The sequence below is a fragment of the Myxine glutinosa genome, chromosome 12 (assembly GCF_964187855.1).
Source record: "Myxine glutinosa chromosome 12, kmMyxGlut1.1, whole genome shotgun sequence".
Lineage (NCBI taxonomy): Eukaryota > Metazoa > Chordata > Myxini > Myxiniformes > Myxinidae > Myxine > Myxine glutinosa.
Genome location: NC_136272.1, coordinates 53234896 through 53254605, shown reverse-complemented (window position 1 = coordinate 53254605; position 19710 = coordinate 53234896). Strand labels below are relative to the sequence as shown.

At 45.0% G+C, this 19710-nt stretch overlaps 1 protein-coding gene across 6 annotated transcripts in view; it reads left to right on the top strand.

Moving 5' to 3' along the window:
* The window catches only part of LOC137418586 (uncharacterized), a 156580-nt gene that overhangs the window by 83074 nt on the left and 53796 nt on the right, over positions 1–19710 (top strand). The window contains exon 10 of one of the 6 annotated variants that reach the window (XM_078766820.1): positions 2936–2981. The exons of the other annotated variants lie outside the window; for them this stretch is intronic. Within the exon in view, the coding sequence (XP_078622946.1) occupies positions 2936–2953 (18 nt within the window). The 3' untranslated portion in view covers positions 2954–2981. Of the gene's footprint in view, positions 1–2935; positions 2982–19710 lie in introns of those variants that run through there. 6 annotated transcript variants of the gene reach the window in all.

The window sequence follows — 19710 nt, the reverse complement described above, 5'->3', positions numbered from 1 at the left end:
TAAATCCCCCAGAATTAGAGAAAGATTAAATCCCACATAATTAGAGAAAGATTAATTACCCCAGAATTAGAGATAGTTTAATCCCCCAGAATTAGAGATAGATTAAATCCCCCAGAATTAGAGATAGATTAAATCCCCCAGAATTAGAGATAGATTAAATCCCCCAGAATTAGAGAAAGATTAAATCCCACATAATTAGAGAAAGATTAATTACCCCAGAATTAGAGATAGATTAAATCCCCCAGAATTAGAGATAGATTAAATCCCCCAGAATTAGAGATAGATTTAATCTCCCAGAATTAGAGATAGATTAAATCGCCCAGAATTAGAAATTGATTCATTCCCCTGTAATTAGAGATAGATTAAATCCCCCAGAATTAGAGATCGATTAAATCCCCCAGAATTAGAGATAGATTAAATCTCCCAGAATTAGAGATAGATTAAATCCCACAGAATTAGAGAAAGATTAAATCCCACATAATTAGAGAAAGATGAATTACCCCAGAATTAGAGATAGATGAAATCCCCCAGAATTAGAGATAGATTAAATCCCCCAGAATTAGAGAGATTAAATCCCACATAATTAGAGAAAGATGAATTACCCCAGAATTAGAGATAGATTAATTACCCCAGAATTAGAGATAGATTAAATCCCACATAATTGGAGAAAGATGAATTTCCCCAGAATTAGAGATAGATTAAATCTCCCAGAATTAGAGATAGATTAAATCCCACATAATTAGAGAAAGATTAAATCTCCCAGAATTAGAGATAGATTAAATCCCTCATAATTAGAGAAAGATGAATTACCCCAGAATTAGAGAAAGATTAATTACCCCAGAATTAGAGATAGATTAAATCTCCCAGAATTAGAGATAGATTAAATCCCCCAGAATTAAATCCCCCAGATTAAATCCCCCAGAATTAGAGATAGATTAAGTGCCCCAGAATAAATCCCCCAGAATTAATTCCCCCACAATTAGAGATAGATTAAATCCCCCAGAATTAAAGAAAGATTAAATACCCCAGAATTAGAGAAAGACTAAATCCCCCAGAATTAGAGAAAGATTCAATCCCCCCAGAATTAGAGAAAGATTAAATTCCCCAGAAGGAGAGATAGATTAAATCACCCAGAATTAGAGAAAGATTAAATCCCCCAGAATTAGAGATAGATTAAATCCCCCAGAATTAAATCCCCCAGATTAAATCCCCCAGAATTAGACATAGATTAAATCTCCCAGAATTAGAGTTAGATTAAATCCCCCAGAATTAGAGAAAGATTAAATCCCACATAATTAGAGAAAGATTAATTACCCCAGAATTAGAGATAGATTAAATCTCCCAGAATTAGAGATATATTAAATCCCCCAGAATTAAATCCCCCAGATTAAATCCCCCAGAATTAGAGATAGATTAAATCCCCCAGAATTAATTCCCCCACAATTATAGATATATTAAATCCCCCAGAATTAAAGAAAGATTAAATCCCCCAGAATTAGAGAAAGACTAAAGCCCCCAGAATTAGAGAAAGATTCAATCCCCCCAGAATTAGAGAAAGATTAAATTCCCCAGAAGTAGAGATAGATGAAATCCCCCAGAATTAGAGAGACGAAATCCCCCAGAATTAGAGAAATATTAAATCCTCCAGAATTAGAGACAGATTAAATCCCCAGAATTAGTGAAAGATTAATTCCCCCACAATTAGACATAGATTAAATGCCCCCGAATTAGAGATAGATTCATTCCCCCACAATTAGAGATGGATTAAATCCCCCAAAATTAGAGATAGATTAAATCCCCCAAAATTAGAGATAGATTAAATCCTCCAGAATTAAATCCCCCAGATTAAATCCCCCAGAATTAGAGATAGATTAAATCCCCCAGAATTAATTCCCCCAAAATTAGAGATAGATTAATTCCCTCAGAATTAGAGACAGATTAAATCCCCTAGAATTAGAGAAAGATGAATTCCCCCACAATTAGAGATAGATTACATCCCCCAGAATTAGAGATAGATTCATTCCCCCGCAACTAGAGATAGATTAAATCCCCCAGAATTACAGATAGATTAAATCCCCCAGAATTAGAGACAGATTAAATCCCCCAGAATTAGAGATAGATTAAATCCCCCAGAATTAGAGAAAGATTAAATCCCACATAATTAGAGAAAGATTAAATCCCCCAGAATTAGAGATCGATTAAATCCCCCAGAATTAGAGATAGATTAAATTCCCCAGAATTAGAGATAGATTAAATCCCCCAGAATTAGAGATAGATTAAATCCCTCAGAATTAGAGATAGATTAAATCTCCCAGAATTAGAGATAGATTAAATCCCCCAGAATTAGAAATAGATTCATTCCCCTGCAATTAGAGAAAGATTAATTACCCCAGAATTAGAGATAGATTAAATCCTCCAGAATTAGAGATAGATTAAATCCCCCAGAATTGCAGATAGATTAAATCCCCCAGAATTAGAGAAAGATTAAATCCCACATAATTAGAGGTAGATTAAATACCCCAGAATTAGAGATCGATTAAATCCCCCAGAATTAGAGATAGATTAAATCTCCCAGAATTAGAGATATTTAGATCGGACGAACCGATCGAACCCATCTATGAGACTATGGACTCTCCCGACGCTCCCATCGCCGAAAGTCTACCGACCCTCCCCTCACCGAGTCTACCAGGGCCCGACGACTTGGCGTTACACCCTTCGTCACCCGACCCTGGTTGACACCGCTAGGGGCGCGACTATAAGACCCGCTGCTGCGGACGGTGCTCCGAGACTTCTCCTGTGACACGTTACATCTGGTAGACTCGCTAACGGTACGCCAGCATAGAATATTCAGCTTGCTTACATTGCTTACATTGAATGTTATGAATGGTCCCATGTGATGCCATATCTTATGCTTATTGCATTTCCTGCATTACAGGATGATGTCATGATCTAAATGGAATTAAACCAGAAGTTGGACTAAAGTTGTGTGGACCTGATTGGTTTTCCACAACACTCAGGTGGATCGACGACAACCGTTGACTACCTGATGGTGCGTAGGCGAGATATGGGGCACCTCCGGGACACAAAGGTGATCCCGGGGGAGGAGGCTGTTTCACAGCACCACTTGGTTGTTTGCGACATGAGGGTGAAAGGTGCGAGGAGAGCTCGGCGGGTGAAGTACCAACCGAGAATGAAGGTGTGGAGGTTGAAAGAGGTGCCAGTAAGGGAGGCATTAAAAGAGAGGCTGAGTAGGGTAGAGGCTGATGTGGTTGAGCTTGAAAGTGATTGGATGTCAATGAAAGATAGTCTGTTGGGAGCCGGTGGTGAGGTATGTGGATGGACAAAAGGACCACCGAGGCACTTGGGAACATGGTGGTGGGATGATGAAGTTGGAAAGAGGATTGACGAGAAGAGGAAGAAGTTCAAGGAGTGGCAGAAGGCGAAGGGTACGGGAGCAGAAAAAGCAGAGCATGAAAGTTATAAGGCAGTCAAGAAGGCTGCAAAGAAAGAGGTAGCAAAGGCTATAAGGCAGCCAAGAAGGCTGCAAAGAAAGAGGTAGCAAAGGCACAGGAGGCATGCAGGAAAATGTTCGGAGAACGCTTGGATTCGGAAGAGGGTCAGAGAGCGGTATTCAGGATTGCAAAGCAGATAGCGAAAGAGAGGTGTGATGTGATGGGGGTGAGTTGCTTGGGACAAATCGTTGTGGACCCAGATGGAATTAAAGGAAGACGGAAGAGATGTATGGAAATGCTGTTGAATGCAGAGAATGAATGGCATGGCAACATAGAGAGTAACCCAGTTTTAGGACCGGCAGAGAAGATAACTGAGAAGGAAGTTGAGGAAGCGATAAAAGCAATGAAGAGTAGAAAAGCAGGAGGGCTGACGGGAGTTGTGGGAGATGTGTTGAAGGCAGCAGGAAGTTGGGGTGTGAAGAGAATGACAGAGATCTGTAATCTGGTGGTGAAAGAAGGCCGCATTCCAGTGGATTGGGAACTGAGTACCCTCGTCCCTCTATACAAGGGGAAAGGTGACCCTCTGGAGTGTGGCTCGTACCGAGCGATAAAGTTATTGGAGCATGGAATGAAGGTATTGGAAAGGGTGTTGGAGAGGAGGATAAGGAAGAAAGTGCAGATCGACGAAATGCAGTTTTGGATTTATGCCAGGAAGAGGAACGACAGACGCGCTTTTTATTGTGAGGCAGTTGCAGGAGAAGTACATGGAGAAGAGGAAGAAGCTGTTTCTTGGGTTTGTTGATCTGGAGGAAGCATTCGATAGGGTTCCACACGAAGTATTGACACGGGCATTGAGGAAGTTAGGAGTGGAGGAATGGTTGATCAGAGTAGTGATGGCAATGTACAAAAGAGCGCGTACAGCTGTAAGGATGAAGGATGGGAACAGTGGTGAGTTTGAGGTGAAGGTGGGAGCGCATCAGGGGTCGGTACTAAGGTCACTACTATTTGTAGCTGTGATGGAGGTGCTGGCTCAGAACGTAAAGGAGGGTTTTTTTTGGGGGGGGTGGGGGTTTGTTTTTTTGTTTACAGAATCGAGGCTTGTGAAAGAGCTAACATTTATTTCACAAACAAATCTAACAAACAAAATATATAAAAAGAGGGAGCAGTAGACAAGATGGGGAGAGAAGGGGAAGCACACAAACACAACATTTGAGAGCAGGGACATCGGGAGATGTGTGGGAGGGAGAGGGCTTGGGGGGAGGAGGCGTGGGAAGGGGGGGGGGGGGGTGGGAGAAGTATAAAACACAAGTACACCAAGGACTTCCAGCACAGAAGTTGGTATTTCAAAAAAGTGGATTTGGGGTGAAATTAGCAGGGGTAGAAAAGATCAAGGTTTTGGATGGGGGAAGATAAGAGATGGTGGTGAACAGCTGTTTTAAAGACCTGGAGGGAGGAGTGGGATTGAAGAGAGTGAGGGAGTTTGTTCCAGAGGCAGGAGAAAAGAGGAATGAAGGAGTGAAGGTGAGCAGAGTCTTGATTTTGGCAGTTTAACCATAAGAGGGTTGCAGGCAGATCTTGTGCGACCTGCAGGAATATTTGGGGGACAGAGCCCAGAGACAGCTGGGAGGGCAAGGCCGGAGAGGAGTCGGTAGAAGACGGAAAGACCACCAACCTGCCGGCGGTGAGTGAGTGAATGGCCCTTGGAGTTAGCTTCATCGCGGGAGATTCCAATGATTCTGAACGCTTTGGTTTCAACCGCGTGAAGACGAGCTAGGTGTGAGGCAGGAGCACCAGCCCAGAGGGGAGTGTAGTATTCCATTGAGCTGCAGATGAAAGCCTTGTATGTGGTGAGGAGCTCAGGTGTGCCAAGGAAGGACTTCGCACGACGGAGGATGCCCAGTCGGCGGCTGGCTTTGGAGGCCAGATTTGAAATGTGGTTTTCCCAGGAAAGATCATGGCAGATAGTGAGACCCAAAAGCTTGAGTGACATAACGTCGTGGAGAAGTTTGTTGACAAAGTACATGGGAGGGTTGTCCGGACGGTCTTTTCGAAGAGACATAGTGATAGTGTGAGATTTTTCAGGATTGAAATGTTCCACTTGTTTGCCCAGTCTGTGATTTTGTCGAGGTCTGCAGAGAGTGAGGAGGCTGCTGCCTGCCTATCTGAAGGAATAGGTATGGAGTGGCAGAGAGTAGAGTCATCAGCAAAGAGATAGAGAGGATTTTCCAAGAGAGTCAGAGAGATCATTGATGAAGACCAGAAAACGCACAGGGCCCAGAACACTGCCTTGGGGAACTCCAGCCTGAACAGGAAGAGGAGATGAGATAAACCCATTCAGGGCCACACGTTGACTACGACTAGAGAGGAAGTCCGCCAGCCATGCGTGGAGATTTCCATGGATACCAAAGGAGGAGAGTTTGGTGAGCAGAGGGTGGTGCCAGACCGTGAGTCCCAGTGAGTCGCAGAAGTCCTTTGCTGAGGAGCCATGGCTTGTGATAGAGGTACCCACACCCAGCCAACTGGCATGGTGACAATTGAAATCACCACATATGAGGAAGAGAGAGTTGGGATGGGTAGATAGAAGTTGGTCCATATTATCAGACAGCGAGATGTATATGGAGTCATCACTGTTTGGTGGACGGCACAACACACATATGAACAAAAGGTGGGAGCGAAGGGGAAGCCGTAGCCAAAGGTATTCCTGGGGGTGAGGTGGAGAGAGGGCAGTGCAGGGCGAGTGAGGAAGAGTTTTTTTTATAAAGATAGCAACCCCACCTCCAGGACATGGCTCAGGTCTAACCTTCCTGGAGGTGCGAATAACCTGGGATAGATACCAAGGAATCAGAGACACCATGAGGTAGGAAAGTTTCTGTTAAGCAGATCACGTCTGGTTTGTCAGAAGCAACCTGTATGGAGAGATCAGTCAAGTTTGAGCGAAGGCCCCGGATGTTTGAGGTCCATACCGTTAATGAAGAGGAAGGGGGAGTGAAAACATTTTGCTACCTCGGAGACATGTTGAATGTAGAAGGTGGATCAGACTCAGCAACGGTTGCTAGAGTGAGATGTGCATGGAAGAAGTTTCGGGAACTGAGTGGCGTGCTGATGAGGAGGGTAGTGTCGTTGAAGCTGAAGGGAAAGGTGTATGCTGCATGTGTGATAAGTGTTATGATTTATGGGAGCGAGACATAGGTAATGAACGTAGAGCAGCAACGAAGGCTGGAAAGGGTGTAAATGGGAATGGTTCGGTGGATGTGCAGAGTATCGTTGAGAGAGAGGAAGACAAATGATGAATTGCGAAAGATGATGGGAATAGAGCCTGTGATTGATGCTGTGAAGAGAAACAGGTTGAGATGGTTTGGTCATGTGTTGAGGAAGGATGAAAGTGACTGGTTGAGAAGAGTGATGGAAATAAATGTAGAAGGAAGTAGAGGACTATTAATGGTCAGTGCCATGAAACTTTCCAAAGTGCATGTGTGAGACGCTTGGTCTCCTTCAAAATGATGGAGAATGGCATTTTGCATTGACAGATGCAGATTGCAGAAGCAATACAAATGTGCCCACAAATCAGGGAGCTCTTTGTGACCCTCCTACTCTACTCTTTTGAAACCCTGCTGACCCAGTTATGGTCTTCGACCATCACCATATGCACTGGTGGGATGACTTTCTTCCTCGGGTTCCTCAATAAGCAAGCTGATCATCAACTCCTGCGTGCAATGGTATCGCTGGACGTTGAGCATCGCCTTCAACACCACGACAGACAACTTTCTGAGTTTCATCTGCCAAATGTCACAAATGATTTGCGTGCAACAGTGCAAGCAATCAATGGAAATATTGCACAACCACAACTGCCAATGATTATTCAGGAGGAACTTGAACTTGCTTATGATTTTAAAACTTTGAGAAACATTGTAAACCAACGCTTGCATGGCCCAAATGCACTTCTACCCTCTCAACGTGAGGTATATGTATATGACACTGTTATAGTTGCTTTACAGAAAAAGGAACCATTGGCTATCTTCCTGGATGCAAGAGGTGGGACAGGTAAAACCTATACACTGAACACTCTGCTAGCTGCTGCACACACCCTGCACAGTGACAAAATGAATGTTTCTCTAGCTGTTGCCTCAAGTGGTATTGCGGCTACACTTCTGCTGGGTGGACGTACATTTCATTCCAGGTTCAAAGCCCCCATCATGGTCACTGACTCAACAACATTATCAATATCGATATCTCACCAAAGTGTTCTTGCTGACCTAATTCGTAGAGCAAACCTTATTGTATGGGACGAGGCTCCAATGAGTCACAGGCACCTACTTGAGGCACTTGACCACCGTACATTACGAGACATCACCAACCAAGACATACCTTTTGGGGGAAAAGTAATAGTTCTCTGCTGGACACTTTAGACAGGTGCTTCCTGTTATTAAACATGGATCACGTGCCCAGATTGTCAATGCCTCTCTGAAATATTCTCTGTGTTGTGGCAACATTTCAAGATATTCCACCTTACCGAGAATATGCGTGTGCTTATGAATGGACATTGGACATTATAAAAAATCGAGGGAGTTTGATCGTTGGCTACTACAACTTGGCAACGGACAGCTACCCTACAACAATGAGGCATGCATTGAAATACCAGAGGAAATGTGCATGCAAATTGACAGCACCTCACGTGAAACAATCAAGTAGATCCATGAGTGAAGTCATTGACTGGGTCTTTCCTGACTTTCACCGACACCACACAGATCATAAGTGGATGGCAGATCGTGCAATATTAGCACCAAATAACACATTGGTGGATACCATCAACGAGGTCATGTCAGATACATTTCCTGGAACACCAACACTTTGTCAAAGTGCAGACAAGACGGTAAATGATGATGATGATGACGATGCCACACGTTTGCCAACTGAATATCTCAATTCCCTTAACATTGCCGGAATGCCACCTCATCAACTCTCACTCAAGGATGGCATGCCGTTAATCTTGCTCCGCAACCTCAACGCGAAGCCAGGACTCTGCAATTAAATGGGACACGGTTAATCGTGAAAGAAGTTATCTGTGGCCGCCTCCTAAAGGCTATTATTGCTAATGGTGACAATGCAGGTCGCAGTGTGTTTATCCCTCGCATCACTCTTCAACCTACAGATGGGATTTTCCCATTCCATTGGCAACGACGTCAGTTCCCAGTGAGAATTGCCTTTGCCATGACCATAAACAAGAGTCAGGGGCAGAGTTTGTCTAGGGTGTGCTTGTGGCTAGAACAACCGGTCTTCACATATGGTCAACTGTATGTAGGATCATGACGCGTTGGCCACCCTGACAATATTCGTTTCGCTATCAAGCAGTTGCCTCACCTTCCAAGAACTGCGACATGTTGTTGTATTGTTTACAGTGAAGTGTTATCACTATCCTGAACTTAAATTGCTTATAAAGATGTAACATCACTGATATTACAAATAAATTTGAGCAGAAGAAATGTTTGCATTATCATTGGCTTAAATCATGACGACACAACAACTCATATAGTCATTATCCTAAGTTCAAACAAACTTGTGCCTCTGCAGCGATGTATAGTGAGGCAAGCACAGCATCCCGATCCACGCTATTCGATTTATGTCAACATATTTTATCTATCTATATATATATATATATATATATATATATATATATATATATATATATATATATATATATATATATATTGTTGTGGATATGAGAATGTTTTTTTTTATTTATTGTTGTGGTAAAATGTTGTTGTAAAAGGTTGTTGTAAAATATCACCCCTCCTCCCTCCGTTTGTGGTTGTATAAAGGTCAAAGGGCGTTCCCGTAGTTAGTCCATAAAACATACATGCAGGACACGATATATCTTTTTTGACAGTTATATCCTTATTATGTGTATTAGTGTAAGGCTGTGTCTTCCATTAATTGAAATACTCCATTGCACCAGTGAAAGAGAATAGATCCCCTTTCCTTCCCATCCCCAAAAGCTCCCTTTCCTTCCCATCCCCAAAACCTCCATTTCCATATTACATCCCCTCTCGTCACTGCTGAGCCCTCGATTCCCAATCACCTCCCCTCCAATAACCGCCATTGACCATGTGCTTTGAGTCGGAGAAGAAAGGCGTGTCTCCACCTCGTCAGAGGGGAGGAGGGGCGCGCCCGCCCGTCGTCATCCAGGGCGGAGCCCGAGGGTCGCGCGACCAACCAGGGCCGAGGTGAGCACCCCGATGGGCGTGTCCAAAACGCCGGCGGCGTAATCGCTGGAGGCGCTATAAAAGGCGCAAACGGAAGTGGTCACAGTGAGTTGGTCGGAGATGCACTTTGAGTTGGTCACAAGGAGTTGGTCTGAGTCGGTTGCCAGAGGAGGGTCAGTGGTTGCGTTGGTTGCGGTGGTAAGGAGTCGGTGGTCAGTTGGTTGCGGTGAGGAGTCGGTGGTGAGGAGTGAGAGAAACAAGAAAGAGTTGAGGGTTTGGACCAGACGAGTGGGACAAGGCCTGGCAAAGCACGCGACGTAAACAGCAGCCAAAACAGCAGCGTGGGGCCTGGCCTGAACGGCGGCTGCTAAACGCGCCGGTTGTGCTGCGGGACCCCCTTGGACCTCCCTCTCCCTCCAGCCATCCACATCCTGCCATTACTGCAATTCCCCGCTTGAGTCAGTGTCTTTTGTTTGTTCTGTCCTGGGTTAATTAAGCTGTATAAGTTAATAATTGCACTGTGTCTCTAATCCTTCTGTATATTATTTTATTATCTTTCCTTCTCCTTGGTTACTTTGAGCATGTAAATAGTAGGAATAAATTTAGTGGTATTTCCAACCTTTTTGTCTTCTGCTTCTTCTTCTTCACATCCGTGTCGCCTTTGTCTTTTCCCTATTGACTAGCTGTGGTGCCATCCGGCCAAAGTCCTGGGTGAATCGGGTGAGTCAGGGATCCTGTTAGGTCGCGGCAATACCAAACTGCTCGGTAACTAACATCTTAAACCGCGATCAGTAACAATATATATATATATATATATATATATATATATATATATATATATATATATATATATATATACATACATACAGGGGGCTGCAAAAGTAGGTATACAGTTATGAAGAAAAAAAACGTGCGCACAAAACGTATTTTATTGATTATACAAGCATATCAATAATAACATATCAATAATAAACATATCAATAATAAACATATTAATCCCTCAAATGTCCCTCAAAACTATTTCCCTCAAAATCCCTCAAAACTATTATAATACTGGTAATACTGGTATAATCCTTACTGTATACCTACTTTTGCAGCCCCCTGTATATATATATATATATATATATATATATATATATATATATATATATATATATATATATATATATATATATATATATATATATATACACACACAGCATATCTATAAATATATCTGTGCAGTGTCTTGTCACTTGTCTTGTCTTGTCACTGAATTACTACCTCAAACTTTTGTAAAATCGTACGAAACTTCGGGTATGAACCTATCTCTCCTGTGTGTGTCTTCAAGGGTCTTTGTTTTGAAATTTTTTGAAAAAACAACTTTTGTTGAAAAACAAAAATTGAAAAAGATGTATTTTTTCAACTTAAGTATTCAACTTCTTGTTTATGAAATGTAATATCACGTATATGACAAAAACATTTATGCAAAATAATTGTTTGTTATGATTGGTGTCCACCATGACAAAACAGCAACTCAGGCACACTTGGTCATCGATTTATATATCTACATATCTGGGCAGTATCTGTGTTGTCACTGAACTACTCCCTGAAACTTTTGTTTCCGTGGTTGTGAAGTGTTTTTAATAACGTGGTGGTGGTTTTGAATCATGTGGTGGTGAGGTGTTTTGAATTACGTGGTGGTGAGGTGTTTTGAATTATGTGGTGGTGAGGTGTTTTGAATTACGTGGTGGTGACTGGTGAGGTGTTTTTAATTACTTGGTGGTGAGGTGTTTTGAATTAAGTGGTGGTGACTGGTGAGGTGTTTTTAATTACTTGGTGGTGAGGTGTGTTTAATTACGTGGTGGTGAGGTGTTTTGAATTAGTTGGTGGTGAGGTGTTTTAAATTAGGTGGTGGTGGTGAGGTGTTTTGAATGACTTGGTATTGAGGTGTTTTTAATTATGTGGTGGTGAGGTCTTTTGAATTACGTGGTCGTGAGAGGTTTTGAATTACGTGGTGGTGAGGTGTTTTGAATTAGTTGGTGGTGAGGTGTTTTAAATTAGGTGGTGGTGAGGTGTTTTGAATGACTTGGTATTGAGGTGTTTTTAATTATGTGGTGGTGAGGTCTTTTGAATTACGTGGTCGTGAGGGGTTTTGAATTACGTGGTGGTGAGGTGTTTTGAATTAGTTGGTGGTGAGGTGTTTTGAATTAGTTGGTGGTGAGGTGTTTTAAATTAGGTGGTGGTGAGGTGTTTTGAATGACTTGGTATTGAGGTGTTTTTAATTATGTGATGGTGAGGTCTTCTAAATTACGTGGTCGTGAGGGGTTTTGAATAACGTGGTGGTGAGGTGTTTTGAATTAGGTGGGGGTGAGGTGTTTTGAATTAGGTGGGGGTGAGGTGTTTTGAATTAGGTGGGGGTGAGGTGTTTTGAATTAGGTGGGGGTGAGATGTTTTAAATTACGTGGGGGTGAGGTGTTTTGAATTACGTGGTGATGAGGTGTTTTGAATTACATGTGGATGAGGTGTTTTTAATGATGTGGTGGTGAGGTGTTTTGAATTACGTGGTCGTGAGGGGTTTTGAATTACGTGATGTGTTTTGAATTACATGTGGATGAGGTGTTTTTAATTATGTGGTGGTGAGGTGTTTTGAATTACGTGGTCGTGAGGGCTTTTGAATTACGTGGTGGTGAGGTGTTTTGAATGACGTGGGGGTGAGGTGTTTTGAATTACATGGTGGTGAGGTGTTTTGAATGATGTGGTGGTGAGGTTTTTTGAATTACGTGGTGGTGACGTGTTTTAAATTACTTGGTGATGAGGTGTTTAAATTAGGTGGGAGTGAGGTGTTTCAAATTATGTGGTGGTGAGGTGTTTTAAATTATGTGGTGGTGAGGTGTTTTAAATGACGTGGTGGTGAGGTGTAATCGTCCCAAACTTCCAGTCTGCAACTACCCCTCCCCGATGTATGTGCTGAGGGGTTCTTTCTTGAAAAAAAACATTCAACCGAAATTGCCTATAAAAATGTAATATCACAAACACAACAAATACATTTGTGCAAAATAATTGTTTGTATTATGATTGGTGTAAATCATGACAACACAGCAACTCAGGTGCAGTCATTATCCTCAGCTAAAATAAGAGCCTGTTCCTCAGTAACGACACTCGGCGAGCCGAGCCAAGCTAGTATATATATACTAGTGGGGTCACCCGTGGGAATCCCACGGGCATGGACGTGTGTGACATTTCGACATATTGAGTTGGATGCTGCACCTGTTTCACAATAACACACACACACACACACACACACACACACACACACACACCTCGTTTTTTCATTTCTGTATCTCACAATTCGGTCTCTCTCTTATTCACACACACACACACACACACACACACACACACACACACACACACACACACACACACACACACACACACGTACACCGACACACATATACACATACACATACACACACATATATATACACACATACACATACACACACACACACACATGCACGCACACGTACACACACATGTACACCGACACATGCATATACACATACACACATATACACATACACATATGGATACACACACATACACATATACACACACAGACACATACACACACACAGACACACACACACACATGCATACACATACACACACATGCATACACATATACATACATACACACACACGTACACACACATGTACACCCACACACATATATATATATATATATATATATATATATATATACACACATACAGACACACACATATATACACATAGACACATATATACACACACATACACATGTGTACACACACATGTACACCGACACACATGCACACACATACACATATACACATACACACATGTACACCCCCACACACACATACACACACACACACACACACACACACACACACACACACACACACACACACACACACACACGCGCGCACACGCACACACACACACGTCCCACATGTATATATCCCACATCCCACATGTATATACATGTTTAAAGTGTACGTGCCCTTCCCCCTTCCCCCGGCCGGCAACGCTGAGTACTTCTGCTAGTAACTAATGAAATAAAAACGAAGAAATATCTCTGGGTAATTTCCTGAAACTCGGTGAAATTCGCTGAAATTCACTGAAATTCGCTCGGTGTATCGGTGAAATATTTTATTTGGGCGGTGTAGAATTGCTTCGAACGAAATATCTCTTAGCAATTTCCCGTCTGTGTTTCATGTCCATGCACACGTGAAATGGAGTTTGTTTTTGCACACGTGAAATGAACATGTGAACCTTTACTTCCGGATAATAATGTTGAATGAAATAAAAACGAAGAAATATAGTGGGGTCACCCGTGGGACATTTCGACATATTGAGTTAGATGCTGCACATTCAAAATGGTTACTGGCAATTCATCAGATCCAGAAATGGTGCAATGAACACAATTTATTTCTTTCACATAATATGTGGCCCCTCACTCCTCTCCACCTGACACTCTCCTCTCTCCACCTGACACTCTCCTCTCTCCACCTGACACTCTCCTCTCTCCACCTGACACTCTCCTCTCTCCACCTAGCACTCCTCTCCTCTCCAATCCCTCACATTCCTCTCCTCTCCAATCCCTCACCTCTCCAATCCCTCACACACCTCTCCTCTCCAAACCCTCACTCTCCTCTCCAATCGCTCCTCACTCGCCTCTCCAATCGCTCCTCACTCGCCTCTCCAATCGCTCCTCACTCGCCTCTCCAATCGCTCCTCACTCGCCTCTCCAATCGCTCCTCACTCGCCTCTCCCATCGCTCCTCACTCGCCTCTCCCATCGCTCCTCACTCGCCTCTCCAATCGGCTTTCCCCGTCTCGTTTCTCTCGTTTTTCTCCCGTCTCGTTCTTTTTCTTGCTCCAAATCGGCCCGTCTCGCCCGTCGGCCCGTCTCGCCCGTCGGAATCGGAAATCGGGCCGTCTTGCTTTCTTGCTTGCGCGTAAATAAATTGTGTTCATTACACCATTTCTGGATCTGATGACTTGCCAGTAACCATTTTGTAAAAATGAATGTGCAGCATCTAACTCAATATGTCGAAATGTCACACACATCCATGCCCGTGGGATTCCCACGGGTGACCCCGCAAGTTTGCATTGACGTTCGTCGACGCACTCGTTCGCCCGTCTCATTCGCTTTCTTGCTACATCCTGTTCAAGTGTGCATTCTTCATCGATCGTCTCATTCATTTTGGAAATAGAAGTTTCCACGCAGCGCATGAATTGTCACTATCCTCAAGAGGAAGTGTCTCGTAATCATCAAATGATAAATGGCAAGTAAATTATATTGTGGAAAATTAAAGATTTCAAATAAACCTATTTAAAGTGTATGCGCACATAACTAATAAAAAAAACGAAGAAATATCTCTCGGTAATTTCCTGAAACATATTTTACTTCCGGCTAATGTTGAATGAAATAAAAACGAAGAAATATATGTCGGCATCATTGTTGACGTTTTTGTGACGACTGTCATCAAACGAAAAAGTAATATATCTTATAGTGTAGCAGCATAGCAAACCTGTTGTGCATTTTGTGATACAAGCACCAAATTTGGTACACTAGTAGACTATCATATTGTTGCAGATATGGGACTTGGCCTCAATATCCGCTTGTAAATACTCCCCTATTTCCCCAATACTCCCCAACTATCCCCAATCCCCCATTCCCTAGTCCCATTGCCTGTAAATAACACTCTGTAGAACCGACCTTCCCCTTTTTCCCCCATTAAATGTCGTGCCCAGGTTCACCGCATCTCACGTAGACAACTATAGGACATCTTGCTAGTTATTCTTAGTCTATGTCAGTTAAGGACTCGTTTCCATTAATTCTGACTCTTCGTTGCACGAAATTGTGATCGTATGGCACCAGTAGTGAGTTTAGGACCTCCCCTTACCTCCTCCCATCTTCCCCATGAAACAACAACAACAACTACAACAACTACAACAACAACTACAACAACAACAACTACAACTACAACTACAACAACAGTGGAGATGGGGGCGGCGCGGCGCGGGGGAGTGTGCGTCCTCACACCGGCTCGGTTAGCCGCCATGACCATGCGCTCCGACGGGGTTACCACGAAGGGGCTCCCTGTCAGCCCCTCGTCAAGGGCGGAGCCGGTAACCCCCCCGCACGCACCCAATGAGAAGCAACGGGCCGATTCCATCTGGGGCGGAGCTAACGAGCTGAGGGCGTGTCACTCCCCGCCGGATATACGCAGCCACTTACCGGACGTGACGTGAGATGCGCCCCCGACTGAAGAAGACAAGTCACGACCTTCGAGCGCTGAGTGAGGCCTCCCGCATCTCTGGACCGGAGCGGGTCGATTCTGTCCTTGAGCCAAGAGTGCACCTTGAGCCATCGACTACCCGCTTTCCTTGCCATCAATCCCCGTGTGAGTCAGTTTTGTCCCGTTTATCTGTCGTCTGTCGGGGCTAATATAAGAGTGTGTCTAAGTGCCTGTCTTTCTATGCTGTCCCTCTCATTCCTGTAATCTGACCTTCCGCAATATTATAACCTCTTCCGGAGGTCTTGAGAACTGAACCCTTGGTGTCGTGTCATTTTAATCCCAGCCGTTGTGTCCTTTTCCATCATTGATTTAGCATAGCGCGACTTAGTCAACGTTCGAGTATAATCGGGTAAACGTGCAGGCGCGGTCATACCAAACCGCTCGGTAGACCAACATCCACAACCGCGTCTGTAACAATTGGTGTCAGGAGTGTCGGATTCGAACCTGGGACTAAATTTATTAGGCCCAAATTTTGGAACACCAATTGTACCACTAGGGTAACAATTGGTGTTGGGAGGTAGAATTCGATCCGGAGCGCGTTTCCCGCGCTCGAAATTATAACGACGAAATTTGATTTGTTTTACGGAAATAAAAACCCGAATTTTGAAAGTCGCGCTATGGCGGATCAAGACAGCTGGGGTCCGGTAGGGGAGAGTGAGGCAGGGTCGGTCCAGGACCAAATTGAGGGACGCGAGGAGTGCGAAGCAGCAAGGGTAGCAGACGCACAAAATAGCGTCGTTGCGCCCGACGTTGCGGGGGCGCAAAATGGCGCCTCGCTGGTCACCGCGCCCGCGACCGTGGCAGCGCCCCTGGTGGATTCGAACCTTTTCCTCCTGCAAATGAGGGCCCTTATGGAACAAATGGGTGAGCAATTGGGAGACCAAATTAGAGGTTTGAAAAGCAGTATGGGACAAATGGGGAACCGGATGGAGGCTCAGAATGAGCAATTGGGGGTAATGGGGAACCGGATGGATGCTCAGGGTGAGCGATTGGAGGGCAAAATAGGGGTAATGAGGGACGAAGCGAGGGGTACCGGAGAGGGGTTAGACAATAATTTTAAGGAGTTAGACAAGAAATTTGGGAAGTTAGACAATAATTTTGAGGGGTTAGACAACGGGATAAAAGAGGTGAGAAATGGGTTAATAGGGTTAGAAAACAGTATGGAAGGCAAATTGAGGGACATGAGGGACCAAGCGGAAAGGGAAGTTAAACAAATGGAGCAGCAGATAGAGGGGGTCAGAATGGGGGTAGAAACTAAACTGGATGCTCACAGGGAGGAAATGGAGCAGATGAGGGTGGCATCTGGGCAGGAGATGCAAGTGATGGGAGAGGAGATCAGAAGAGGAGTGAGTGAGGAGGTCGGAGGAGTGCGCGAGGAGGTGAGGCACTGTAAGGAGCACATGGAGAAGGAGGTGAGAAAGGGGACTGTAAAGTTACAAGGGGGCATAGAGGACCTGACGCAGGAGGTGGAACAGCTGACGGAGGGACAAAAAGGACTAACGGAGCAGGTTCAAAGGAACACTGCGGTATTAGGAGGTTTAAAAGCGACACAAAACGACATAAAAAACGACTTAATAGCGACAAAGAGGGAATGTCAGATGGTACGTGAGGGACTGACAGCGAGGTTGGACGAGGTGGTAGAGGTAATGGAGACGAAGGACCGGCAGGTGAGGACGCACCTGGAAACGGTCAAGGTAGCCTTAGAGGACGAGCTTGAGGAGACGTACCGGGGATTAAAAGAGGTGAAGCAGAAATTAGAAGAAGTGGAAGAAGGGGTGAGCGAAATTAAGAAGCGACGGAGAGAGGATAAGAAGGAGATAAAAGAGGAGATAAAAGAATTGGTCCAAAGTCTGTGTTTGGATCGTGATGATGTGCTCATTAACCGGATGAGGGATTCGCAGGTGATGGAGGAGAAGCGAAAAGGAAGAGGACCCGGTGTAAGTGGTGACCAATATGGTCGTGCGTATGATGCGCCAGGGGATTTAAGAAGCTTGGGGGTCGAGATAGACCCGGGTGTTCGTGAGAGGCCGTTGGTGAAGTGTGCGACAGGTCTGGTGTGCGAAAAAGGAGGTGTGCGAGAAAGTCCGACTCTGGGGTGTGTGAGGAAAAAGTGCGTGCCAAGGAGTGAGTGTGCTGGCGAGAATGAGTCGGTCGTAGCGCGTGTGCGAGGGAGCACATGGAAGCGCGGTGTGGTGAGTGTTACAGAGGGTGTAACGGGAGAGTGTGCGCGAGAAAGGTGTGTGACGGACAGGTGCATGAGGAAAGAGTGCGCTGTCAAGAGTAAGGGTGAGTGCGCTGTCAAGAATGGAGGTGAGAGTAGTGAGAGTGACAAGGAGAGTGAGTTGGTTGTGACAGGTGAGCGAGGATGTACACCTGGGATGGAAGGATGCACATCTGGAATGGTAGAGCGTGAGTGGGAATGCACGCTGGAATTGGTAGTGAGGCACGTGGTTGGGTGTGCGAATGAGAGCACACCTGTGATTGTCACAGAGGAGGGGGCGCGAAGAGGTGTGTTGGTGAGGTGTGCGACCAACGAATGTGTGCCAAAGTGTTCGGTGGTCAGGTGTGTGACCAAGGCTGTGAGTGGAATGGGTGTACCGAGGTGTGTAAGGAAAGGTACGAGGAGCATGGAAACGGCTGGATGTGTGAGCAAGGAACGGGCCGCGGGGTGTAAGCGTCCAGGTGAAGCATCGACGTTAGACGGGGTAGAGTTTAGGTCGACTTTTAGCCGAATCGGGCCCTCGGTGCGTGCTGGGCCTCGCTTTGAACGGCCGCGTCCGTGCTCCACTAGGCGGAGCGGGCAGCCCGATAGAAAGGGTCGTCATGGCGACCACTTTTTGTTGAGGCATTCCGGCAGGTCGAGATCGGGACATTGGATGGCTCCACGCCGAGATGGTGCGTGGGATCTCGGCCCGGGTAAGCCCCCGTCCCTGCCCCGAATGCCGGACGCATCCAGCCGCTGGCGCAGAACAACCCGCATTCATGGCTTGGCTTTACGAAGCCGGGCTTTGGACAGGAATTGGCGCATCGAGAGGCATTAGTGAGTAGACTGGGTGATGAGGTTAGTGTTTTGGACCCAAAATTAGAGAAAAACAAAATTTGATGATTGGCAAGGGATTGGCAGTAGTGATTGGCAGATGATGGGTAGTGATTGGCAAATTTTTAATTTGTTGAAATTTGATGTGCGAAATTGGTAGTGAGCGATGGGCCCGGTGGGTAAGGCTGGCATCCCTGCCACCCTTCCCATAGGTGGGGGCAAATGCGCAATAGCTTATGGGGTTGATGGCAGTGAAAACTAGCCCGGGTGGGTTAGGTTATATTGTAGGGATCTAGCGAAGATGACATTAGGTGACGTTAAGTTTAGTTAGTGACTGATACCTGTAGTGGGGACGCAGGTAGATTAGTGTGGATGATAATGACGTGGGAGCGCAATAGTTTAAAGGGACGACTGGGAAGCGCAAGTTTCAGAGGGGAGTAGTTAGGTGAGATGATGCTGTGTGAGAATTGAACAGGTGTGATTGCACAGGTGTGCAACTGGACAGGTGTGTGGAGCAGTGTGTGAGTAGTGAGTGTTGTGGATCAGCGCGAATGCGCTTGGGGAGAGAAGGGTGCAGGTGGCACCAGGTGTGAGAGCACAGGTGTGCAAGTAAAGGTGTGTGGAGAGAGTTGGAGTAATTGGTACGGAGTGGTGTGCATGGTGCGAAGGTGTGGATGGGGGAAGAGTGGA